At 39.6% G+C, this 27,153-nt stretch overlaps 1 protein-coding gene across 4 annotated transcripts in view; it reads left to right on the top strand.

Moving 5' to 3' along the window:
* Positions 1-321: 321 nt before the first annotated feature.
* Positions 322-27,153, top strand: part of LOC121529027 (TOM1-like protein 2) — a 32,617-nt gene continuing 5,785 nt past the window's right edge. Inside the window, exons 1-15 of one of the 4 annotated variants that reach the window (XM_041816680.1) lie at positions 322-422; positions 8,759-8,843; positions 10,159-10,237; positions 10,597-10,746; positions 11,148-11,282; positions 12,982-13,125; positions 13,391-13,507; positions 14,956-15,089; positions 15,515-15,557; positions 16,585-16,756; positions 17,072-17,186; positions 19,162-19,237; positions 19,962-20,036; positions 25,269-25,328; positions 25,839-25,875. In XM_041816680.1, the coding sequence (XP_041672614.1) occupies positions 371-422; positions 8,759-8,843; positions 10,159-10,237; positions 10,597-10,746; positions 11,148-11,282; positions 12,982-13,125; positions 13,391-13,507; positions 14,956-15,089; positions 15,515-15,557; positions 16,585-16,756; positions 17,072-17,186; positions 19,162-19,237; positions 19,962-20,036; positions 25,269-25,328; positions 25,839-25,875 (1,474 nt within the window). In that variant the 5' untranslated portion in view covers positions 322-370. Of the gene's footprint in view, positions 423-8,758; positions 8,844-10,158; positions 10,238-10,596; positions 10,747-11,147; positions 11,283-12,981; positions 13,126-13,390; positions 13,508-14,955; positions 15,090-15,514; positions 15,558-16,584; positions 16,757-17,071; positions 17,187-19,161; positions 19,238-19,938; positions 20,037-25,268; positions 25,329-25,838; positions 25,876-27,153 lie in introns of those variants that run through there. The other 3 variants (XM_041816681.1, XM_041816682.1, XM_041816683.1) reach the window with 3 other exon arrangements.

Consider the following 27,153-nt stretch of genomic DNA (forward strand, 5'->3'; position numbering starts at 1 on the left):
CGTTGTCTATCGGTGTCAGTTTAAAACCCCGAAAAGACCAAGTAATGTGACTTCCAGCCTTAAACACGTGCATTTGATTGCTTTATCGAGAGGAAATACTCGTATATATATTTCTTATTGTTCATTAATGTCTTCCTACGCATAGATATTCTACTAATTTGCGCTAACATGCCAAAATACGTGTTCATATTAGTCAATAATTATGTTGAACATAGCTTTAGCTGCTTACTGTGATTGACATTGTTTACGTCCACACGTATGGGACGTTGTGTCTTTTTCGACCAATCGTGTTCAGCGGTGGGCGGGATATAGTAGTGCCGCCTCTGGGCCTCAGCCTCTGTCATTCTCGGGCGAGTAGTTTGTTGACAAGATGGAGTTCTTACTTGGCAATCCATACAGCACTCCTGTGGGCCAATGTATAGGTACGTTTTGGTTGAATTTATTAATTTGAGTCGTGGTACTTCCTCCGTTGTGTTTAACTTAAATATTTAAAGGCGTAGAGTGTCACTACAGGGATTAACAGTACCCAGGGGTCGAGCCTACTAGCAAGCATCATTGAAGCAAACGTCATCTACTTGGAATGAGCTTTAAGCTAATGTTAGCCATCTAACCCACCTAATTATTAGTAGACTTTAATGAGAAATGTTAGCTACTTTGTCTGAAATAAGAAATAATGGCTTTGGTCGTGAAGCTACGTGGGTTAAAGTGGCTTGAAGAGCCCTTGTCATGGTGAGGTTAAATCTCAGTTAGTCATGAGCAGGGTTGAAAGAAGTATAACATTTTAAACTTCGATTTCACAGTTTAATAATTATTATAGGAAAAACGATAGCCTGTTATTTTCTACATCCGTGTTACAACAAAAACTTAAGTGTCCTGATAATGGGAACTTTCTTATTTTCAGTTGTCAGAAATGTCATGCAAAATCCTGTCTAAATTGCGCAGATAGCCAATGTTGGTGCTGAAATATTGAAACGTATTTTTCAGTGAAGAAAACGTTTAAGGATTTATACCCTTTCCTATACACATCTTATAAAATAGCTGTAGCGTCTAAAGCTTTGGTTGGCAGTTTTGGAATATGATTATTTTGTCTGGTACAGTTTTAATTTCGTCAACTAAAACTATGACTAAAAATATCAATGACCTAATTCAACAGAGGTCCAGCCAACTGGTGCTATGGTTAAAGGTTATTGAAAATTATAAGTCAGAGGATGGATACAAAAAATATCCAAGGCATTGAAAATCTACAAGAGTTCAGTTAAATTATCAAGAGATGAAAGGACTTAAAACTTTTAATGGACTTTTTTTTTAAACTAGACTCAAACTGTAATGTTTAAAAGTACTAAAATGAGACTGAAACTTAAAGTTGTTTAATGTTCTTTAAAGATATATTTTCTTGGGCATTTTATACCTTTATTTAAAGAAGAGGACAGTAGATACAGTCAGTAAAATTTGATTATCTTGTATCATGAAGCAAAAAAGTTGCAATTAAAACTTCATTCAATGTCCCTCGCTAGCTTTGGTATTTTTGTTATTATTTCAAAACAACTATCAAAGTATGGAAAATTTCTACATCCTCAGTACTGAGCAATCATTAACCAAGCTTACTGGTCAGACCCACTGGTTTAAGCATTACATCTCAAGAGCTTGTCTTGTGGCTCTTATTCCTTTTGCAGAGGAGTTAGAAACAGTGCAGACCACATCCCTTTGGTTTGGTTTCACCTTTACATGCATTCTGCTTGTTTGCAAATCTGCTAAGAGATAAACAACTTTCAAAGAGTTCACAAAACCCTGACTATGCAGTGCCTTTATCATAACAGTATGGCAGAAATGAATTTAAGAGGGGTTTTCCCCCTGCAAAGATTTTTTTTTGTTGTGTCTTGGATGCAATATGCAAAAAAGAGATGCCAAATATTTTCACTACTTGCTCCCTTGCCTTTGGAGTAATTTGCAGAACATTTATGGACAAATTTAAAGCCATTTAAAAATTTGGCATCACTAAAAATGCAATTACAACATGTGATCTAGATTCAGAACTGTATTTATTATTACTCCTTGTGTGCTCTGTGACTCAGTTCTTTCTCACCTTTAACAGTAATTTAATTCTAAACTACAGCTATGCTGTTCTTTTCTGTTTTTTCCAGGTCTCGCTCTGTTAGATTCCAACCTCAAGGAACTTCCTGGTTAAACAAAGATTAAACACATAAGATTAAAAAGGGTTAAGTCTGGTTGCAACTATGCACTTTTATCTTGCTTAGTTTTCTTATGAATTTAAGAAAACCTACTAGGGACCTAGAAATGTTCTCTCTTGCGTACCTTTACAAACAAACATTTTATTTTCATTTTAAGTGTAAACAGTCCTTTAGATTTCAACTGTCATTTCCTGATCTTTTTCCCCCAGTGAAGCCCCTGCTCAGCAGATGTGCACATATAAATGCAGCAGCTTTCCCAGAGGGAAAATTCATCACGTATTTTCTTCTGTATCAAAAAAGAACTAGCTTGTTTCATGAATATGGAGCGGTCCATCCATGTAGATCTAAGTAATCCTCATGGTTTGACCCACCATGTCCCCATCTTAAAAGAGTGGAGATTGCTTTAATCAAGTTTCCTAGAGCACTGTAAACAGTTTGGAGGAAGGACAAGTACGAGATTTAGAGGTCCTTTGCTATGACCTCTGGCCTTGAATGCTGCACGTCATCCAAGATGTCCATTCCTCTCACGCAGCATGTCAAGAATTTCATTCCAGAGAGTTCCTTCTAGGTTATGCATGCAGATGACTTTATTCAGCATAGTTTGGATTCACCCATTTCATAAAAATAGCAAAGCTTCTGCATCTCCATCCTGATCACCCCCTTTTAGATTGCTGCCCTGTTAAGGTCGTACAGTCAGATCTCTCTGTTGCAGCATGACTGTGCACCAAGGCAGCAGGGCAGCATCTGCTTACCTGAAACAATGACAGAGAAGATTGATGGAGGAGTCAGATAAAATCTGATTAGGGAGGAATGCATTGTGAAGAGCTTTATCGAGCTTTTTCATTTCCTGTATGTTATAGGAGAGTTCACATCCTGAATGATGTATGCAAATTTTTTTTCTATCTTTTTCATGATTCAGCTTTATGGAAGAGACTCTTTACCTATGGTAGTTTATCTGCTGGTTTTCCTCTTTTTACAGAATTAAATAAAGTGGCTTAGGTCTGTAGTACTTAGAGGTAAAGCAGCACAACAATTACATACACTGTATGGCCAAAAGTATTCGCTCACCCACCTTGACTCACATATAAACTTATGTGACATCCCATTCTTAATCCATAGGGTTTAATATGACGTCGTCCACCCTTTGCAGCTATAACAGCTTCAACTCTTCTGGGAGGGCTTTCCACAAGGTTTAGGAGTGTATTTATGGGAATTTTTGACCATTTTTCCAGAAGCTGGACGAGAAGGCCTGGCTCTCAGTCTTCGCTCTAATTCATTCATCCCAAAGGTGTTCTATCGGGTTGAGGTCAGGACTCTGTGCAGGCCAGTCAAGTTCATCCACACCAAACTCTCTCATCATCAGATTGCCAGATAGAGAAGTGCGATTCATCACTCCAGAGAACACATCTCCACTGCTCTAGAGTGCAGTGGCGGCGTGCTTTACACCACTGCGTCTGACGCTTTGCATTGCACTTGGTGATGTATGGCTTGGATGCAGCTGCTCGGCCATGGAAACCCGTTCCATGAAGCTCTCTACACACTGTTCTTGAGCTAATCTGAAGGTCACATGAAGTTTGGAGGTCTGTAGCGATTGACTCTGCAGAAAGTTGGCGACCTCTGCGCACTATGTGCCTCAGCATCCGCTGACCCCACTCCGTCATTTTACGTGGCCTACCACTTGGTGGCTGAGTTGCTGTCATTCCCAGTCGCTTCCACTTTGTTATAATACCACCTACAGCTGATTGTGGAATATTTAGGAGCGAGGAAATTTCATGATTGGACTTCTTGCGCAGGTGGCATTCTATCACAGTACCACGCTGGAATTCACTGAGCTCCTCAGAGCGACCCATTCTTTCACAAATGTTTGTAGAAACAGTCTGAATGCCTGGGTGCTTGATTTTACGCACCTGGAGGCATTGAAGTGATTGGAACACCTGATTTCAATTATTTGGATCGGTGGGTGAATACTTTTGGCAATGTAGTGTATGTCGTTAAACATTTACTGTCCTTGAACGATTGCCACAAAGAGTCCAAAAAATGTACACGCTATTGAATCACTTGTGCCAAATATAGATCCATCCATCCATTTTCTAAACTGCTTATCCCGTTTGGGGTTTGAGTTGTAATATAAGCTGGTGTATACACTGGCTGCTGGTGGAGCTATTAGCTTGGATGTAGCTACATTTTAATTAAACCACAGCCGAATTTCTTTATTAAAACAAGAGCTAAGTCCAAGCCAATCGCTCCACCAGCAACCTTTGTACATACCAACTCACACAATCCCCCACCCTCCCACGTAACTCTTGCACACTCATGCCAAAGGAGGTTGGCAGAAGAGTGAAACATGTTTTCTGTCAGTATTTCAAAAGAAGTGTGATGCCATTATACTGTAGCTACATCCGGGCTAATTGCTACACTGGTGGCAGCCATGACTAACAGCTTCCAGTAAATCTTGACCCCACCTGTAGCAGCTGTCACGTTCTTAATGTCTGGCGCAAACGGTGCAAATTAAAAGTTTTCAAGATGGATTTGCCTGATGACAGACATGGATTCTGGCAAATCCATCAGCTTTGCAAGGTTACCAAGTCGCTTCCATGACTTGAATGACTGAGAAAAATTAAATGACATGTTTTCAGAATATAAACCAAAAATCAGAACTCAGACTTCCTGACTTTCTTCCTTTTTTGAATATCCCCTAATGTGTTTCTTTCTAAAAGAGAGTTTGGTTGTGCAACAGCTTATTCATAGTGACAGTAAAACTACTATTTCTGTGACTTAGAGGAGGGAATAGTTACTACGCTTAAAGCAGGATCAACTGACGTGTAAATTGTGTAGAGAAAGGAACAGTCTTAAAAGGACAAACGTGGAGAGATGAGGCTGGAGAGGGACAGAGATTTGTGTCTAAGTTGGCGGTGCGTGGCACAGCCTGCCACTGTTAAAGCCATGTGATGGACTGGCTTCACTGGTGTGGTGTCAATTCCCAGGAGTGGGAGGGGGTCGGGGTTGACACAGCACCATGAATGAATGCACTAAGCAGACTTTTAACTTCATTAGCAAGACTGTCATTGTACAGTGTCGTTTTAGCTCATTTCACATGAAGAGATCTGACTCTTTTCCCCATTAACCCCTTGCTCTGTCCACCATCGACCTTGCAATCTACTTGCAGGGATTACATGGGAAGTCACAGAGGCAGATGCTGGTTCTTCCAACTTATAGTTATTATACTTCATGTTGTTTTTGGTTTGAAAAATAGCCTATTTTTGGTAGAATTTAAATGAAAAAGGTGCATGTCTGTCTGTTTGTGTTTGCCAAGTCTGTGAGGAGCTGACCAGACACAGGGGGTAGAGTATGAATAAGTCATGTCTGTCAGGCCTGTACGATGCTGAGCTTCCCAAAGAACGGCAAAACGGCCCAGTGAGAGGCTCTTGGCCTGGGCATGACAGCCTGCTCGGTGGATCTGGGCTTCAGGGAGAGAAGCTCCTCCTGCACAAGCTCAAGATTCGTATGATGAGAAAATATTGAGTGTCACTCACAAGAAATCGGTCACAGCTCACCTCGGTTGTCTCATTTTCACTTAAAATCTCTCCCAACATGACTGCCAGTCTGACAGACATCAGCAGGCACAGAAATGATGGATCGATTCGGTGGAGGGGAGAGGAGTGTAGTGATGACTGGCAGTTCATCACATAGTCTGGATCATGTTATTCCCTGTCCACAGTCTTTTAACAGTACAAAGCAGCTCCCTCTCTCTTAGGGCTGGCTGAGCAGAAGTCGCACCTTTGCAACATTTCTGTATATAAGTGTTTCAAAGTGATCATTATTTTAATGATCCTTGGTATCGAATTGTACAGAAACTTTTTTTTAGGATTCTTTAAAGATTAGTTTGGGGCCTTTTGACTTTATTTTGATAGGACTGCTGATGAGAGACAAAAAATGGGAAGAAAGAGTGGGAAAAGACATGCACCAGACAGTGCTGGCAACAGGAATTGACCCAGCAAGCAGTGTGTCAAGGACTCTGCACCGCTGTATATGGATGCCTGGTCTACCAACTGAGCCACACTGGCCCCCAAAACATACAGAAACGTGATGATCCCAAGCGGTAGTTTTAACCAAAAGAAAGACAGCACAGTCTTTGTTGCACAAATAAATTGACAACATTGGGAAAAGTGGTTGGAACTGTCAAGAATATATGCAATATCCAACCAACCCTATAGGCTATTTCATTTGAAAATGTATTGGTATACTGTTTATCTTCAACACTTGATATACAGCTCAACCATAATAAGAATTGGCAAATCAGCCTCCTGATCCCTGACCAAAGACCTTATCTCAACCCTCTAACAGAGATTAGTTTGCTGTGAGGCTATTAATGGATCTCACTTGGACAGACCGTCCAGACCTTAAAACAGAAAAGTGAGAAAGCATGCTCTCCTGAAGTGACTTGTAATGTTCCTGCGTTCTGTAGCACATCTTATTTTAATTCTACATTTGTTTTACTTCAGGGAGTCTGCAAGGCTGCTGAAAGTATTAAAGTTTAGAAATTAATTAAGCAAACATTAAGGCTTTTAAAAGGTAAAGCACAAGTAAGACTCTAATGGAACTCCACCGGATCCGATGTCAGTCTGCATGCTTGTTTATGGTCTGGCCCGTTGACCTATCAGTGCGTCCTTAAATCTCTGCTGTGCCTCCAACTAACAAGTTAACCATGTGATTGAGTGATACATGCATGTAAATGATAGGTAAATGCAAATTTTCTTTGAAGTGTTTGGGGGAGATGGTGGGAACATTTTAGGATTTTGCAAATAAGAACCAGCTTTCGTCAAGTGTAATCTTAGCACAAAGTCTGTTAATGTAAGCGCTGCTAAACAATATCCGCATTTTCTTGACTATGTTGTTACATTTTCTTACAGTCTGCACAAAACATGCACATAACTGTCAGCAGTGAACAGTAACTAGTTTAAAATTAAAGATGCAGTGGGGTAGTGAAATATCTTCAGATGATCTTGAAAAGGCTTAAAAAGTATTACATTTAAAGGGGACATATTTTACCCTTTTAAGACAAGTTTATTTTGGTCTCAGAGATCCCCAAAACATGCCTGTAAAGTTTGTTGCTGAAAAAACAGTCCAGAATTGGATTTTTGCATGTCTAAAAACCCCTCTGTTTCAGCCCTGCTCAGAACAAGCTTTTACTGTGTCTTTAAATCTTACTGAGCTGTCTGACTCAGCACCTCTCAGGAAATCGATGTGGCTTAATGGGTGTGGTTCTCCTGATACACTTCTCAGCTGCCAGCTGAGAAATGATCAGGAGAGGAGGGCAGAACGTCCCTCCAAGAGGGGAGGGACAGCCGAACCTGGGGGCGGGGCTAACTCCCCACATGACATCATGAGGGGAAAATCTGAAAATGGCTTGTTTCAGCACACATTTTCTAAAGGCTGAAAAAAGAGACGGAAGGAGGGAAAAGCCTGAAAAAGTGATTTTTGCATAATTTGTCCCCTTTAATGTCAGATTTTCTGTATATACCCTGTACTTCATTTTGTCAAAAATATACACAGCAGAACAAAATGTATCCCTGAATCCCTGTGCTGTCTGAGAAAAATGCTGTGTGCAGTTGCATTGCTCAGTATTGTGATAATGAAAGGAAGAGTGACAAAACATTTCAAAATTTTCAGTACTTTTCAATAATTTTCATCAGCTACTTTTAAGTGACAGTCTATTATTTAAAAAACGATGGTTTCACAAAACACTGAAGCTTTTAAAAAAATAATACATGTATTTCATAACACAAGTGTGTAGGAGGGGAATAAATCTATGAAAAAATGCAAGCAATTTTGCCACAAATTTGCAAAAATGCATTGGAAAAGTTTCAGTACCCAAACTTTACTGATGTATTTGTGCATCTTAGACAGTGTATGATAGTTTGGTTGCAGTGTTTGTGAAACAAAAATGAAAGTTTCCATCTCTAGATGCCTTGGGCCTTTGCTTTTGGTACTATGGTATCAAAACTGATCAATGATGTTTGGTGTTTACTGAAGTCAAATAAAGGTATAAAGTCCTGGAGCCATTACCCAATGATGCACAGTACAGGAGTTTGCAATATGTCCTTCCTGCATCCAAAATATATTTTTTCCACTAGTCAATTATTATAAACTAATCTGAGGGTTCTGAAAGCTAGCTTAGGCTTCATTTTACTTGATGAAAATGGTGGGAAAACAAAGGCAGGATTTAACACTGTGAACAACATTAATTCATATGCTAACTGAGAAAGAATAGCTGTATACAGATTCTTTTTACAATGTGTTTTACCACTAGCTTTATTTGCAGGACTTCAGATCCACAGTAGTCTATACCTTTCAACTCTTGCTCCAAATAATGGTGCACTGCAGACGGCAGACGTTACTTTTGCTTCACTTTAGTACATTTCTTTTTATACAGTTAATGGTTATGACCGTGGTTAGATCTACAGCACAAAACATCACTGTCATGTTGCACATGTAATGTAAATACATTAATGGTGCACAAGCAAGGTAAACAACAAAATAACCTCACATAAATGTTATTGTTTCTGCAGAGAGGGCCACAGATGGAGGCCTTCAGAATGAGGACTGGACCCTCAACATGGAGATCTGCGATATCATCAACGAGACAGAAGAGGGGTGAGCCTCTACAGCCTTTAAGAGTTGTTAGTCATTGTTAGTTTTGTCTCTCATTGAGACACTGATGTAAATTAAACACTGACTACTGTGCTTCACCAACAGACACAACACTACAGAGAGCCTTTGTTTTCTACAGGTCAGGTGCTGCTGACTAACATAATGAAAACCAGTGCATATGAAGGACATTAATTAATCTGATATGGAACGAAAACTTTAGAGTTTCTGTTGTATAATGAAACAGATAAATCCTTGGAGGTTCCAGCTTTTTTCTTGTGGTTTCTTTAACTGCTGCTGCATTTTTTCAGTAACCCTCCATGTGATATCATCATGACAACATCATGTGACATGTTTATTTTGTAGCTGTTTACGTAATCCTGGTTACACTGGTATGCCTGTTTAAATCAAATGTATTGAGAATACAATAATAGCACAATAGATTCTGTTTCTCTCATGCTTTAAGGCCAGACTGATAAATGAGATTATATTAATAGGAAGAATTCATATCCCTCATATAAAAAGTACTGATATCAAACTGTAAACAATACCAAATTATCCTTAAGTGAAAATGTTAAGATGATATAAAAGTAAAACCAGATTTTTTTCTAAAAATATAGAATGTGTCTTTTGAAACGGTTCTAATCTTTCTATTGTATTGTAGGTAATTCTTACTCTGTAAGGCATTTTGATAATTCATATTCTAATGAACTGAATGCAACTATCAGTCTATAGATCATTAGTGCAGAAATGGTTAAAGAGAAAGAAGCCATCTTTCCCCAGCTTTTCACATTCTTCATGCCTACGCACACTCATTGTCTTGGCATCCGACACGGGACCAAAGACTCACACACCCTCCGCCAAACACTGAACTTCTTGTCCTCAAAGTATTTAGCCAGTTAGAAAATGTCTGGTCAGCTCAAGACTTATTCATGAAACCGCAAAACTGGGAACACCTTTTTGTGAATGTACTTACGCACTAGTATTCAATAGACTTCATCCTTTCTTTTGCTATAAATGTGTTATCAGTTAAAGGAGCTCTTAGCAACCTGTCACTCCTCATCTACAAAAAGGATGTGGGGAGATTGAGGCAGAGGGCCGACCTGAGCTCTCCTTGTATCATCAGCTCAGATTTCTAAGGAGATCAGATAGAAAGATAGGCAGAATACAGAGAGAAACAGATGGCGCTACAAGTTCTCTCTATCTTTGTGAAACAGTTACACTGACAGCATGACTGCTGTCTTTGATGGTGGAACAGTAAAATCTTTTATTCCAGCAAAATCAGAGCTTTTTATCTGTATCCTCTCTGCTGTTGTTCTAGGCCTAAAGACGCCATGAGGGCACTGAAGAAGAGGCTCACCGGCAATAAGAACTACAGAGAAGTGATGCTGGCATTAACAGTAAGAAGTTCTTGCTTTTTTATGTTGTAAAAATGGCGTTTTAGTAGAATAATGCTACAAAAAGAGGTGCATTTTGTAAAGAAATTTTTATGCACTTTGCAGACTTTGTGTAAAATTAAGTCTTATTTCCTCTACTGATGTGATTATCCTGGCCACTTTTATGGGATTTATTTTTCCTTTTAAGCCCCGTTTAAACCCACCGACTTCTTTTGAACCCTTGCGTGTTATGAGAGCATCTTTGCTGAGATCTTTTATGTGCTCCTCAGCTTAAAGCAAAGTCTTATTTTCCCTCAGCTGCCTCACTTGCACAAAACTTTGCACTTCTTGCCATTTTTTTAATGCACTGCATTTCTTTGCAGGTTTTGGAAACCTGTGTAAAGAACTGTGGCCACAGGTTTCACGTCCAGGTGGCCAACAGAGATTTCATTGACGGTGTGTTGGTCAAAATCATCTCGCCCAAAACCAATCCTCCAACCATTGTGCAAGACAAAGTGCTGTCACTCATACAGGTGAGGCAGAGGGGCTGTATGCCAGTCCAAGTTTAATTATAATGTAAAATCTTCTCATGTTTAAAGTAGGCAAGAGATTGTTTCTGTAAGAATAGGAGGTTGCTGTCTGTTCCACTTTCAAGATGTTACCCCCCAGACTAAAATGCGTAATGGTTTACGTCTCTTCTCCTGCTGTCTTGTGGATATATTTTTTTCAGCAATTTGATGGAGAACTTGCAATGACTCTTTATGCTAACGCTCTCTGCCCTTTAGCCAGTCTTTAACACCAACAAAGAGTGTGCATCTGGCTGAAAAGTTACTTTACCCTGTAACTTTTTCTGCAAGCACAGAATGGCTTTTCTCTACCAGCATTGCAGCTTTAAGTGCTGTTTGAGTTGATTGTTTATCGTGTGTTGTTGCAGGCCTGGGCTGATGCCTTCAGAAGCAGCCCTGACCTCACTGGTGTGGTTCACATTTACGAGGAACTGAAGAGGAAGGGCATCGAGTTCCCAATGGCTGATCTTGATGCGCTATCTCCCATCCACACACCACAGAGGGTAAGAGGAAAAAAGGAGACAAACCATACACAAACATATGATGTACTGTGCAGAACTTCAAGGCATGTTTGGACCAAAAATTGAGCTTGAAGTAAGGCATGTAGTTCTGACGGCTAACCTGACACGCCAGATGGATTTGTTTCACACATCCATCTGGTAAAGCTTCAATAGGAAACGTTTGAGAAAAGGCAGAGGCTTTGAAAAAAACATGGAGGGTGATTTGGTGAACGTTCTGTCACATCTCTACGGGCCAATGAGAGCAACAAAACACGTGACGTAGCAGCTATCGAGCTGCGTGTGCGCAACTACTGAGGAATAACGTGAAACATGGCGACTATAGACATGTAAGTACATTTGTCGTTTTTGAAAAGAAAACAACTCACTGCTGTTCTTTGTTCTTCTTTTAACAAAGAAATGTTGTCAAGTTCTGATAAAACTGGTGCTTTAGCAGCATCCACACTAATCTCTTCCTCCATAACGGCACCAAATCTTGCTGCTGTTTGTTAACGTCATGACTCTGCCACGCCTGAAAGTACTGCCCCTCGTCGCTGATTGGTCCTGTCACTTTCTAACCGGGCCCAAATGATTCAGATGGGAGCTTAGCAAGATGAATTCGCCAGTGAGAAACAAAGAAACGGGCGTATCCATCTGCTTTGCAAGGTTAGGTGAGGGCACCATCACAGGCAGGAAGCAGGATTGACACAACCCAGGGTGAGCTCTGGATTTCCTTGCATATTACCTGGGGAATTGGAAAATAAAAAATATAAGTCCACATCTTTAGGGTGGAGTAAGGGATGGATGTGGTGAGTCACAGTCTGGGGTACCGTCCAGGCAGGTAGTAGGGTTGCCATGAGCCCCTGGTTGGGCTGTGGATGTCCCACAAAGTGTTCACATGTGCATCTGGCTACATCTTTGAATTACAAAAGGAAAATCTTTATGTCCCAGAGAGGCAATTTGGTTTCCAGCAGAAGTCCATACAGACTATAAACACAATACGAAATGCCCAATAACATAAATACATGCATATGATTGAAATTTCCCATGGATGTCGTGACAGATAGACAGCAAGATATGAGACACAAAGTCCAACAGACCACAAATATATGTGTGTATTTCAAACGGTGCCCAGAGCTTATTTAAAAACCCAACAGCTGATAGAGTTAAAGTAAACACTTGATACTTGTGCCCTACTAAAGAGATAAGCACTGGTGAAGAAATCCCTTAACTCAGTTAAGCCCTTACTTTTGGCCCCCACAAGTCAACGGTGCAGACCAATGGGCAGCAAGAAGCCAGCCCTTCACCAGCGTTGTTAGGTAGGAACCTGCCTTTGTTGGTGTTTTGTTCACTTAATCCCATGACACCTCCAGAGTGTTGAACAGTGATCTCCTGTATCCCAGAGCCACCTTGCCATGCTGGCTATCACAGAGATGTTTAGAACACATGACCTCAGTTATTGATTAGATTTGGCCCTCCAACCATGAGTAACCCTCCTCTCTGTAGACAGAAGTCTAATCCCTGCATGCAGAGGGAGCTGAGGGTCTCCCAGGATGGCCTCTGCCTTCTGAGTGCTTCTTATACAAAAAAACATTTTTGCGAAAGCAAAAATAGATGCCATAGAAGACAAATAAAATATTTTTAGACATTGTTGAAACATCCGCATCCTCACATCCGGCTTTACGGGTATGTTTTCTTCTTACAGGGTACACCAGAGGTAGACCCCGCCATGATCAAATACCTAGCACCTGCTTCCCCTGCTGTTGGGACTCCTAGACCTGCCCCAACACCTGCCCCTACAGTACAGGATTCCCAGGTGCCTGGCCCCATCACAGCAACTCCTGAACAGGTGAGGAGCGTTAACAAAGACCTGAAAACCATCTAAAGTCCCTTTCTGCTATGTGTATTGCTCCTAAAGCTTTAAAACTTGACTTTTGACTGCCCAGTTCTGATGATTATTTTAAGAAATCATGGTCTAGAGCATAAATAAAAGCAAGATTTTCATCAGATGTCATAACTTGCTCAGTCTCTTGACTTCAAAAACATCTGCAGAACAGCTGAGACAGAGTAAGCCCAAAATGTTTTAAATATCCTTTGACCTTTTGTGCTTTAAGATTGCACGGCTGCGTAGCGAGCTGGATGTAGTGAGAGGAAACACCAAAGTTATGTCAGAGATGCTTACAGAGATGGTACCTGGCCAGGAAGACGCCTCTGACCTGGAGCTGCTGCAGGTGAGGTCAACAGAATACACGGTGGGATCTTTCTTATCTAAATACCTGCTTTGACTTAATTTTAACTCTTTTTTTGTGCTTTTTCATAATTTCAAGTCAGTGTAGTTTTAATTCTATGTAAAGCATCAAATATTATCCAATCAGAAGACAATTTTTTTAACAAAGAGAGATGCCATGCTGTCCTAGATGTTGATTCGAGCTTTCTAGAAAGTGTTAGACTCATGTACATCCAGCAGGTGGAGCAGTGTCTTTAATTTTCAGAGGAGAGTTTTTACTTACCCACCCTCATCAAGAACTGTTGGCTTTGGTTGAAGTCCTTGAATAGGTACTTAATAAGATCAAAATTTTTGCTAATTCAATAGAAGTTATAAAATGTAAAATAAGTGATTGCATAGATATTCAACCCCTTAAATGTGACTGACCTAATTCAACAAAGTCCAACCAAACTGTGCTGGTAGTCTCACTGTTCTTGAAAGGGGGATTGTCTGGTGCAGTAAAAGTGTCTCAAGTGGTTTTAGTGTAAAGATACCTGTGTCTGGAAATTCTAGTCACTTGTAATTTAGTAATCCTGGCTACCATTACACCATGACGACAAGAGAACACTCCAAGCAGTCAGAGAAAAGGTTACTGAAAAGTGCAAAAGTACAAAAAAATTCCAAAGCACTGAAAAACCCCTGGAGTTCAGTTAAATCCATCATCAAGAAATGGAGGGAATATGGCAGATGCGTAAATCTGCCTAGATCAAGCACCTCTAACTGAGTGAGCGTGCATGAAGGAGATGGGAGAGACTCTGCAGACAACAACTGTAGGCTGGGTTCTTCACCAGTCAAAGCTTTAAAGGAGAGTGGTAAAGAGAAAACCACTGTTGAAGAAAACTCAGATTAATCTGGACTAGAGTTTATCGAAAGGCATGCGAGAGACTTCATGGTCAAGCGGAAAAACGTTCTTTGGTCTGATGAGACTAAAATGTTGCTTTTTGGTCAAGATACCAAACATTGCATATCACCACGAACACATCATCCCCAGTGTGAAGCACGGTGGTGGCAGCCTCATGCTGTGGGGATGCTTGGGAATGCTGCAAAATATCGGAAAATCCTAGAGGACAGTATGATCAGTTTGCAGGAGAACTACGGCTTGGAAGAATATTTATTTTCTACCAAAACAATGACTTGAGCATTCAGAGATATGGTTTAAAGATAGAAAGGTGAATGTTTTTGAGTGGCCGAGTCAAAGCCCAGACCTCAATCCAATAGAGAACTTGTGGCTGGACTTGAAAAGGGCTGTTCATGCATGATCCCTGTGCAACCTGCCAGAGCTTGAACAGTTTTGCAAAGAAGAATGAAGTGAAATTTTAGTGTCCAGATATGCAAGCCTGATTGAGACCTATCCACACAGACTCAGTTAACTTTTGTTAATAAATCGCTTTGTCACTGTGTTGCTTTTTAAAGGAGCTGAACAGAACATGCAGAGCCATGCAGCAGAGAGTCGTTGAGCTGATTTCACGCGTCTCCAACGAGGAAGTGACAGAGGAGCTGCTGCACGTCAATGATGACCTCAACAACATCTTCCTCCGCTATGAGAGGTATGACTGATAAAAACCAAAAATCAACCAAGAGCTGACAAGATATGCTTGTTGTTACACAGACAGATTGTTAGAAAAAGGCACAATTGTGTTATCTGAATGTAAGTTTGGTAGGGCTAAACTGCTTAACTTGAGGTTTTGGTGGACATTTTTAAAAGGAATACCTGCTGCTTAATTAAACTTTATTGATCCATAGTTCTAACACTGAAGCATTAAAAGTGACTTAATTTTTAACAAAATATGACTTAAAACACCACAAAGTTGCACATTTTGTATGATGAGCACAACTTGTTCTCTTTAAACTCTGCTGTTTCAAACTGGCAAAGTGTCTCTTTTATGAGGTGTCTGAAGATGAAAAGTGCATGTGCATTTGAAGCTCTCAAAGCTTGTTGTAAAACATTCAAAGGTTTCTTTGCTGCTCGCAGGTATGAGAGGTACAGGTTGGGTAGATCTGCGCAGAACAATGGGGTGAGTATCAATCACTCAAAAACCGCTCTTAGGATCACTTGTTCTCGGCTGTTTTGCATGTTTCAGAACATTTTGAGCCTTTTCATGTTTTAACACATCTACATTTGTATCGCCTGTGGCAGATTGTGTAACACTGAGCTTGCTTTGAAACGTATTTCAAACACAAAACCATTTCAAATAATAGCTGATTATTTTGCTGTTTTGAATTAATGACTTATGTTTACTGTGTTACATATCGATCACACTTAACTGCAGCATGAATTTGAAATGCACGCTCTCAGTACAGCTAGCATTATATCTTTTTTTTTTTGCATTCTGTTGATGTTTCTGTGTACTTTTTGTTTTGTGATGTGGCTAGCTGGCGGAGGCAAGTATAATGCCATACACCCCATAGTAAACCTATTTTAAGTGTCAGCACCAGTAGCATTTTGTAAAGTAGTAACTAGCCTACCCTCCCTCCCCTCCTTCTTGTTGTCTGTCTCACTTACTGTTTGTTTGACCCTCAGTATAACCCCAAATAGTGTAAATAGTCAATCCTGTAGATTTTAGAAGCTAAATCTGTTCTCTTCCTATACAAAGTTCAAACGCTTTAATCCAACTTCGATATTTTTAAGAGAAAACTGCTGCTGTGGTCATTATTTGCTTGCTGATCCTTTTTCATTCATCTTAACCTCAAAAATTACATTTTGATGTTATTTTATGCTTTATTATCAAACAAGAGAGTATATTAGGATACATTTTTCAATTCCACATGGTTTAAAACAATGCAATCTTAGATTTATATCATGATTGACAGTTTTGAAAAAGCACTAAAGCTTTGAAAAACCTCAGTTCATCATTCATAATTTCAACCAAAAGCTGCAGAAGGCATTAAGAGACTATTGTCTAGAGAACCTACAAAACTACAGGCAGCAAATAAGGTTAATGTGAAACAAAACAAAGTATGTGTTCTGGTTGTGTTTCAAGATTAATGAATGAAGAAGAAAATGTCCCTTAACCCTCGCATGTCCCTCTCTTGCCCTTTTAGATGTTGAATGAAGCCACAGAGGACAACCTGATAGACCTGGGTCCAGGCTCACCAGCAGTGGTCACGCCCCGGATCGTCTCCAGCCCTCCACCACAGTCTCCAACTGGGGCCACTGCCTCCCCGGCCCGGGACCCCACTCCTGCCTCGCTGTCTTCTGCACTAGCTGGTCTTGGTATGAAGATATCTCACACATGCACTTTCCACCAGTCCTTGCAGACCTGCAGCAAAGGCAGGGTAGAGTTAATTGCCTTGAAATGCCCCCCTACGGACAAATAAAGTTTTTTAATTGAATTCAGTAAGCCCAGCATGACCGTTTACTACTAGAAACTCGTCTCTACTATCACAACTCAGCAGCTGGTCTCTGGAAAGTCTCTGTTTAGTTTTTTTCTGGTTTACAAGTATTTCTCTTGATGTTCATCTCAATATAGAGGCGGTTTCACTTTCTTTAAATTTCTCTCCTTAACCCTTTATCCTTGTCCCTGTGCAGATGTAGCATCAGACAACATGAGCGGCACCTTGACCTCTTTACCAGGCCCCAAGCAGGACGACTTTGACATGTTTGCCCAGACCAGGAGCAGCTCTCTGGCAGAACAACGTAAAAAGTAGGTTGTAATATTATTTGACTTTAGCCCAGGTATACTTTATTTAATTTTAATATGTATTCATAACCATCTATAATGTTTCATATTAAACCCAACCACAGGCACTTTTATTACATCTTTTACTTTATGTTTATTGCACACATGTTATTTTGTTTTAAATAAAGATTTTTACTCTTTTTGAGATACCTATTGCCCATCATTGTGGCCTTACCTACTTCTCCTTGTTCTGAGTCTAATTTCCTTCTACATTTCCTGAAAGGCTTTAGAATAGCTCCAGGGTACAGACTTTAGTCTGGTTAAAGAGGAAAATATAAAGTGCACTTTTATCTTCTTTTCTTTAATTCATCATATTTTAGACAACTTTTACTGCAAAATGCATTTTTTTCTCTCCTAAAGTCCTTCAGTATTGCATTTGCTTAATGATCAAGGGACACTCTCTCAGTCTTCCTCATCCAAAGCTAAGATAGAAACAAATCTTATGAAAACTCATTTAAAGCCTCTTTTCTGTCATTGAAGCCACATTATGTAGTTTTTACACATTAAAACAGCAGTTTCGAAGTTGATCTAATAGTTTAACCACTTTTCATAGGGAGATGGCATCTTTCTTATGACTACAGAGCCCTCTGGTTGCCTGCTTTTAGCACAGTGACAGCAGGTCACTATTTATGTCTATAGTTCACACAGCAGCCTTCAGCTAAAAGAAGACAGTTAAATGGTTAAATCCAAGAAAAACTGAAGAGAGAAAATTAAAAGCAATCTGTTATTAATCAACAGATTGAAAGGTAATGCTAGGTTCTGTTGCTATCTGTGTCATTGTTGTTTCATGTTTATCAGCTTTACATCATCTAACTCAAGCTAACCTCAGGTTTATTCAGGTTGGCTTGATAAGTTTGAAACCTTATCTCAACCAGCATGTACCCACTTCACTTTTTTCTCCTTTAAACTTTTAGTTTTAACCTTTTATTTTCATAAAAGCCCTTTAAGGAGTAGATCTTGCAAATTAGCATTCTCTAAAAAAACACTTTAATGGAATGGCTGTTCCCAGTTTGTCTATGTATGTTGTATCTATCCCTAAATAATAATCATAAATAAACCTTCACTGATTTTTAGCTAGGCCCTATAGACATCATGGCAACAGCTGAATACACATACTCCACATACCAACAGTTTGTGAGCAAAGGTCTGTAGATACGAGTTGATTTATATTTTTTATGATCTGGTAATTTAACTGTACACTGTCAGTCCACATGGTTCTTCATTGTCTCATAACATCTTAACTGGCTTCACCACCCTCTATATGTCAACAAATCTTGTTGTCTATGTGGAAGAAGCATCTGCTCAATAGATGTCTTATGACACCCTTCAAGTCAGTATTAGTAGATGCACCTTTAATCACAGCACTGAGTCTATGTGGTTAGACATCTGGACCCTGCAATTTTACTCTGCTATGCTCAGTCTCTGTCAGGTTGCACAGGGATCCCAACCCTTTTCAAGTCCAGCCACATATTCTCTATTGGATTGAGGTCTGGGCTTTGACTTTGCCACTCCACAACGTCCCTCTTGTTATCTGTAAACCATGTTGTGTATCTTTCTTTGTATGCTTTGGGTCATTGTCTTGCTGTAAAATAAATCTTCTCTTGCAAACCACATAAGATTGCCCTCTTTTACTCTCTACCACTGTGCTTTACAGTGGGGATGGTGTGTTTATGATGTACATATTTCGGTGTTAGCCAAACATGTCTGATAGACAAAAAGCCCCGTTTTTCTCATCACACTTTCCTCCACTTGACCATGGAGTCTCCCACATGCCTTAGAATAACATGTTATAGTCTCGTTGAATGGGTGAATTGCATCTTTTGATTTTTGTTATTTGTCACATTTGTAGTCTTGCTTCTCCTTGCTTTAAGTTTTGCCCTTTTTTTGGTGCTTTAACTTGACTTTTCATTAATGTAATCTGTTTTTGTTGTGTCCACAGTGTAACATATGAAGACCCTCAGGCTCTGGGCGGCCTGGCCTCTGCTTTGGATGTGAGACAACAGAATGCAGGAGGGGTGAGTTCAAAAATGCCTGTAGCTTTCTTTGGAGTTGGGTGCTGTGTTATATGTACATGGCTGACGACCCCTCCTGCACCCATCTGTCCTCGGCCCTTGGTCACTCCCTGCATGTGATGATGTGTAATAATGTATGTCCTATAGTAACATTTCTCCTGTGTGCAGCAAGACTTGAACTTTGATCAAAAATGAGTAGCTTGTATGTCGACTATTGCTTTTATTGAATAGCTAAAGTGAAATACTGGTATAGAGTGAGGCACGCATGAAAGTATGTTCTCACAAAGTTATAGAGGTTATAAAACCATGGATTTATATATATTCAGATCACATATTGGCACTTTTTCTGTTCTCCATCGAAGCACACAGTACAGTATATTTGCATGGTTATCACTATGTACACAGATTAGCTGCCACACACACATGCAGACACAATCACAGACACAGCTGATAACTCATTCCATCCCTTTTTTAAGTTGAGCCTCCTATGTCTCTGAGAGTTCACATGAGGGAGTCTTTTCTCCTTTTATTTCCTCATTTTCATCTTTATGGAATGAACCTTCTTCTTCGTTTTCTTTCGTTCTCCTCCCCCTTTTTTAAATGGCAATCGTCTCTTGCATATTTGACTTCTCCTCTGTCTCTCTCTCTCTGCACTGTGTGCTATGCTGTGTTGGGGGCCTGCTACCTTTCTTCTCTTGTGTAAGGTGTTGTTCTGTTGTTGATTCAGCTGAGGGTAAAAGGGGATGATAACCCAGCAGATCAGGAGCTGCCCATAGACAGCTGGCTTATTACCCAAGGAATGGTGAGGACTCCATCCTCAGTGTGTCCTCCTCCTCTCCCTCCCCTCCCTCCCCTCATGTCCTCCATCACTCCTTGCTCTCCACCTCCAGCGGCATCATCCATAAACCTCATGAACTGCTTCTCATATTCAGACCCATCTCACTGCTTTGTCCTGGATGCTAAAACACACAAAAATAAGCAATGTTTTCCCTTTTATGAACATCAAACTCCATGTTAAGTACACGTTGTACTTAAGGGTTGGGCAATATGACTAAACCTCAAGTTATAGAGATTTGTGTACAGCTGCTTAATTTTCTATACTGTCTCTGTTGAGGTTGCCAGTCCAATAGTTTTCTGGGCTTTACAGGGTAACACTAGAATAAGGTATTTGTAATAAGCATAGTAAGTAGCTAATAAGCCACTTGTAAGACCAAATGGCAAAAATAAGGCTTGTCAGAGTTTCAAACACTTTACAAGAGTTCATAGAAATCATAATTTACATTTTAAGAAGTACTTATAAGAGACTTATAGGCCATTTTTAGTGACTTGTTAATATTTTCTACTTATGTGTTATTGAGTCAAAATTATGATTAATTTTATATCGCATACTTTTTTTTAAACTCAGGACAGAGTTGTCATATACGACAAGAACAGGTGTGTTATTCAGAGTTGAATAACTTTTCACTTGCTTGTTTTTTCCTTTGAAAGCCCTCTGTTGTGCTGTTCGATTGTTGCCTTTCACTTCATAGCTTTACAGAATGTTTTCAAGGAAGCCTGGAACTTAGCTGACTTCCCTGGTTCTTTAAAGATTAAATCCACACCAGTAACTCCAATATTGGATGTATTTCTATCTATTTATAATCAATTTTTCAACCTTTCCTGCAGTCAGCCGTTTCGCCTGTCGCCATATTGTCTCTTTATATCCCAGAATGCATTGCGAATGGGCCGTAACAACCAATGGGAGGCTTCTACGTCATCACGTCGTGCTTTGCTGAACAGTGCATGTGCACAGACTTAGAAACTGAAGAAGACAGCCTGAATGACTCATGATATGGAGTCAATGCATTTTAAATTATGACTCAAATTTGCAAAATTGCAAGGATTTTTTGTAAAAATGTGACTATTTTAAAGACTTTTTGTTGCAGAATTATTATTTCTTAATTCTTTAGTCCAAACAATATGGGAAAACAAGTTAGTGCAAAAACAGCCCATAGTCATTAATGTTTAATGTTTAATGTTGAGTTTCCGTTACATTTTTCATTGCCTTTACAGTTCAGTAACTTTATAAACATTCAAGTGACATTGCTGCAACACATATTCTCAAAGCCCATGTTGTCCTGAAAATAAGGATGTTTAGAGCTTGACTGTGCACCACAGGTTTAATGTTTTACAAACTCTTTGCGACAAAAAGTCCTGTAGAGACACAAAGGTTAAAAATTGGGTTAATCAACATTGATAATTATAGTGCCTCCTCTCTGCCTGATGGTTCCCTCAGGCTATGTTTCTTGCAACATCTACACCTTACTTCAGCCTCAGTTTTTTATGCCTTAAAGTTTTGCACAGTACTGTATCTATAATCAAAGATTTTTAAAGAAATATTTCTGTTTTTCATGTTTCATCTAGCAGCTCAAGCTGGAATCCCTTATGGAACGTTTTTGTCAGTTTTTCTACATGCTTGAATTTATTTAGATTCATTCAAATAGACTTATTCCTCACTTGAGACAGGAGGGGCCCTGCCTTGACCTCCAGTTGCTAAAACCCAGTCTTAGGTTCTAAAGGAAAAAGGAAAAATATGGGTGAATGTTGAGAGTGACAAATCTGTAAGGAAACATTTTTTGCCTTATGTTTATCACAAAAATATATGAACCCTCAAAGAAAGTTTGTCCTCCAAAAACAACACCCTACTGCCACTTTTGTACTTCCCCCTACAACTGCCTGAATAAGTTTTAATACTGATATGTTTCATGTAATACATGGAATAGAGAAAGCCATTTATTCATATTGCCCACCTGTTGTTTATCGAACTCTATTAACATAGATTCTTAATGCTACCCATGACTGATACTTCCCACTTTTATGACACATTTTCATTGATGGGAAAATGAGTCTAATTGGTCTCCAGGAACTTCCATCAGCTCATTTCACTGCTTAACCGTCACTCAGTACTAAAACTGCAGAGAAGTACGTATACTTCTGCTACACAGCAACTACTAAAGTAACAACGGTTGGCAAAGTGGTTTGCTGTGTTTCAGAAAGTATTTATCACCATAACACACTAGAGAAATTAACAAAAAGTCCAATCTCACACTAACAAGAACTAGATTAGCAAACTAACCTTAATCAAATGTTTTTGTAACTATATTATGTGAAATTTCACAGCTGGAAATATCTGAATATAAAAGTTATTTTTTGACTTTTATCAGCTGTTATTCATGATAGAGGCAGAGATGTTACTGCAAACTTTCTGCACCCTTTTCTGCACCTTTTTTTCCTCTGTACACACAGTTGCATGTGCATTTTTTGTTACTATGAATGACTTTTACTGCTCCACTGCCTTGGTCTTTGATTTGAAAAGCTCCTTTATTGAGTCAGTTATTATATAAGGAAAAATCACACCATCATAGTTTTCAAGCGGTCCCAGATCTTTTTTGCCAATCAAATTCAAGTGAAATGTGGACAGTTAAAGTTCTGATGTTTGACCGAAAAATCACTGAAGTTAATCTTGTGTTCCTCAGTTTCTGATGAAAGTAAATAAGCATTACCTTAGCTTCTCTCACTTTAGTTTCCACACCAATATGAACACAGACTCAGTGCATCAGGGAATCTGCTTCCATCACTGTCACTGCATGCTTTGCAATGTTGCACATTGCAGCCTATAAGGTGTTCATGTATGTTTCTGTGTAAGTTTGGGTTGTCAAAATAACATAATTTTAAACTTAAGTGCCATATCAGTAAAAATGAAACAATACTGATACCTGCTACAATACCGTAGTGACAAAAATATACACATGATAATCAGAAATTTCACCTATTGCATGCTAACGCCTGCACGTTGTCTATATTGCACAAATACATTGGTAATATTCTCTGCTCTGTATGTTTGTAAGAGACATAAATATTACTTACCATAGCTGTTCCAACTTTAGCTCATTTCAGATTTGGGTTAAATGCATCATCCTCTGAACTTTTCTTTCTCTTTTTAGGATATATTGTGGGCTTTTATGCATTTGATTTATTTATTTAAAGGGTGGTAGACAGAGCTGGAAATTGAAGAGAGAGCATGAGAGAAAGTGGGGAAGGGCATGCAGGAAAGGAGCCACAGGCTGGCATTGTGAATTCAGTATTTTTAACTGTTAAGAATAAAAGCTATCTCAGTAATCGTTACAGAGAAGTAGTTTTAAAGGAGCCATAACAAAAGAGATTTTAAAAAGGAAGGAAGTGAGAGGCACAGCCAAAATTTATATACCCGAGACAAACACTCGAGACAAATAGAAGGAAATATGTCAGTGTGTCAAAGATGAAATTCTTCCTCATTAGGAGCACATGAGCAGAACAGAGCCATTATTCAGGACAGCAAAACAAATAAAAGATGTTTAAGTATAACAAGTGCACAAACATAATATACATTTCAAAATGCTTTCATTCGGAGTGGTGGGGGTCACGTTGGGGTGGTGAGGCACCAAAACGAAGCACTGAAATCTGTGTTCTGATTAGGCCCCAAAGATATTGGACAAGTTGATACCTGCGCCATGTCGGTGCTGCATTTCACTGCTCATCTCTATTCGTAGCTTTTGGTCACATGACCAGTGCAGAGGGCTGCAGGGCAGGAAAGGGTTATGACAGTAGCAGCTACCATGTGGTGCTACAGCACCATGCATTGTAATTCTCTGTCTCCTCAAAACAACTAATTTTTACATCACCTGATACCTGGGTACCAAAAGCAATACTAGTATGGCACTGGAACCAACACATCCTGTACCTACCAAATGGAATTATAACTCAGATTTATTTTTGTTTTTTCTTTTCGGTACCACTCACTAAATGTCTGAGGCAAAGATGCTAGACTGTCTCTGCCTGCTGTGCTTAGAAAACTGTCCATTCTTGCCCTTAAGCATTCAGATCTGTACATTTCCTACAGAGTCTATGCTTTAGTTTTGGTAGAAATAAGATGAAAATCGTACCACCAACTTGTGGGGATATCTTAAGGCAGACACCACGCCCTACTTTAACGCTTTGACACTTAGCATTCCTGCTGTAGAAGCCCAGGATGGGGTCTGTGGAGTTATTTTTCCCCATTTGAAAGTGAAGATACAGGCATTGTTAAGCACCAGCACCAATTTAGTAATACCGATTTAGCACCAGTATTGGACAAACCAAAACAATACCTAACCCTGCTTAAACTGCACACTGCTTAGATAGCTAGATAAAATCTGAGAAGTCTGAGCTAGAATTAGCTTCTGTGATTTACCGGATGGTCTGCAGTAGAAGGGAATCGTTCTCCTTACTCCGCCGCCAGGATGAAAGTCTACAATAGATGCATGGTTTCATGTATTTACAGTGTGTTTGGGCAGTGAAGGGCAACAAAATCTTCATTATTAACTTTAGCTACTCTATCTTATTTAATGATTGACTCAAGATGACAGTCACCTGTCAGTCAGTGAATGCTATGAGTACATGGGGTGTGCAGGCTACCAGCACTTGGAGAGCACTGGTACTTCCATGACACTATCGATCAGTAGAATTGATTGGATTTGTAGTGTTTTAAACATGTCGTATTGACAGGTATCAAAGTATTGAATTTTTTGACAACCGTCTGTGTGCCATGGTGGGATAACACTGCCTCTCGATGGTCCCTGTGCTTTCAGCTTCTCTCAGTCAATTACTTAATCACATTCAAGTGATTTGTTAATTAACTAATGATGTGGATTAATTAATGCTGCTGTGTCACATCATTTGGCAGCTGTTAAGCCATGTCAGCACTAAAGATTTAATTAGAACACCCAACCTGAAGCTCCTGTTCTCCTGTGAAAGCACAGACTTGAGAGCGGTTAAGTGTGACTTTTGAGCCACTTTCATTTTATTCTCACTTTGATTTGTTCATCATCTCCCTTTCTGAGCCTTTGGTGATTTCTATTCTTGTTTTTTTTTTGTGTGTGCATTTGGTGTTTATTTTACAATTTTTTTGTTTTGTTGTCGGGGTTGGGTGCCTTTGTGTTGTGTGGCTTTGGTTCTACCCCATGGCTTTGCTCCATAGATCCCCGTATCGCAGTCCTCTGTTATGGATGACATAGAGGAGTGGCTCTGTGCTGACGTGGTGAGACCGCTTTACCTTGATTTATATCTTTCTCTCTTCTTTCTCTCTCTCTTTCACCCTCCTTTTTTGTATTTCTTTAGCAGTACTTTTCATTTACCCACCTCAAACAACTGAAGACTTTCTACTTTAGTTTACTCTCACATCACATCCTTTCATTCACTTTTAACTAATTTCCACCAATGACTGACTTAGAACAGTTGACTGTGTGGTTTGACTTACAAATGCATCGCTAAAATTTCTTAACAAATGCATGGAAAGGTTGTGGAGTCTGGCTCAAGATGATTCCTTGCTGTCTTTACCTGCAGAGATGTTGGATGCTGCATGATTTCAGACTCTTGATGTGTGTGGATTTTCTCATTTTGCTGGAATTTAACTTGTAAGATGATGGTATACAACAGCTCATTGTGCAGCTGAATACACACCAAGGTTATTTTAAAAGAAGGAAAGCTCCATTCATGATAGATTCTACCAGTTTGTCTATTTATTCTTATGAATGTTTCTTCTTTATAGAAAGGGGATACTTCAGAGGAAGGGGTAACCAGTGCAGGTAAGCTTTCATTACAGATTATTTATGTTGTGATATTTTATGTACAAGACACACTTTAAGTCCCCTTTTCATCTAAAAAAAATGGGCAAAATCTGATATACTGATGCAACCAAGGCCTTTTTTGCCCTTCACGGTACCCGTAGTATATCATGGTATTACAAAATCAAAAGAGCTAATGCATATTTGGAGGTCACAACCCCCTTCTCTCCCTAAAACAAACCTGTGATGGCATGCTAAAGTCAGGTCTGAGTGTAAGAAAGATGATTTTATAAGTTTCACTCAACAACTACAGATTTTTATTGTAAAGGATTTGTCAGCGGTATCTTGTTTATCATTGATTTAACTTTGCTTTTGCAACAACTAAACAGTTGTTTAAGTATTTGTAAAATGAGTCGCTGCAGCACTGAGCCAAAGAGAAACCGTCTCGAGCCCAGCTCACATTGGTGGCATCATCCAAGCCTCATGAGTGCGCCACAACCAAGCGACAACCTCCAGTCTTGAAAAATGAAGCAAATGTGGAATTGCAAAAAATTGCAATACTGCGAGTGTCTACTTGAAGCTGGCTGCAGGAACACTGGAAGTCCTGTTCACAACACGTTAAAAAGCCGTTTTTTACACTAGAAATAAACTGGTTTACAGCCTGGTTTAAAAAAACAACCTTGTCTCATTAGCTAATGTCTTCATGTACTTTCACTGTACGGGGGCTGAATTTTTTGTACCTCAATCGTTTCGATTATATTGAGGTAAAACCTCACTGCGCATTGATTGGCACGTCTCATTTGATTGACAGATTGCTTGAAAGGCAGAAGCTAGCTTTCTGTCAACCAGACTGCTAGCTAGCTAGCTAGCTGACAGGAAGTCCAGTTAGTGGGCAGGCTGTGATGTTGGTCCAAAGTTCTGTTGGGACAGCGATTTTAATATGGAAGCCGCGGCGGATCTACTTCAAAAGCTGTTTGAGTCCACCTATTGTAAGCAGACGGCTGACATCACCCAGGCTTTGTCCAATTCTTTTTACAGTCTATGACCACAACACAACCTATACATTTAAACCAGTGATGACAGTGTTGCAAAAATCCATGTCATGGCGGAAATTTTACCGGTGACGATATCAATACTGGTTTACCGCTGACCACTTATGCAACAAATATACCAGTATAAAATTCTGAGGCATGTGCCCTCATGACCTCAAGTGAAGCCATCACCATCACACCCTACATGCTACAAGACACTCTCAGCTGTTTATAGATTCAAATAAAGTCAAAGTGAGAACTCCAGATC

This window comes from Cheilinus undulatus, linkage group 21 (genome assembly GCF_018320785.1).
Source record: "Cheilinus undulatus linkage group 21, ASM1832078v1, whole genome shotgun sequence".
Taxonomy (NCBI): Eukaryota; Metazoa; Chordata; class Actinopteri; order Labriformes; family Labridae; genus Cheilinus; species Cheilinus undulatus.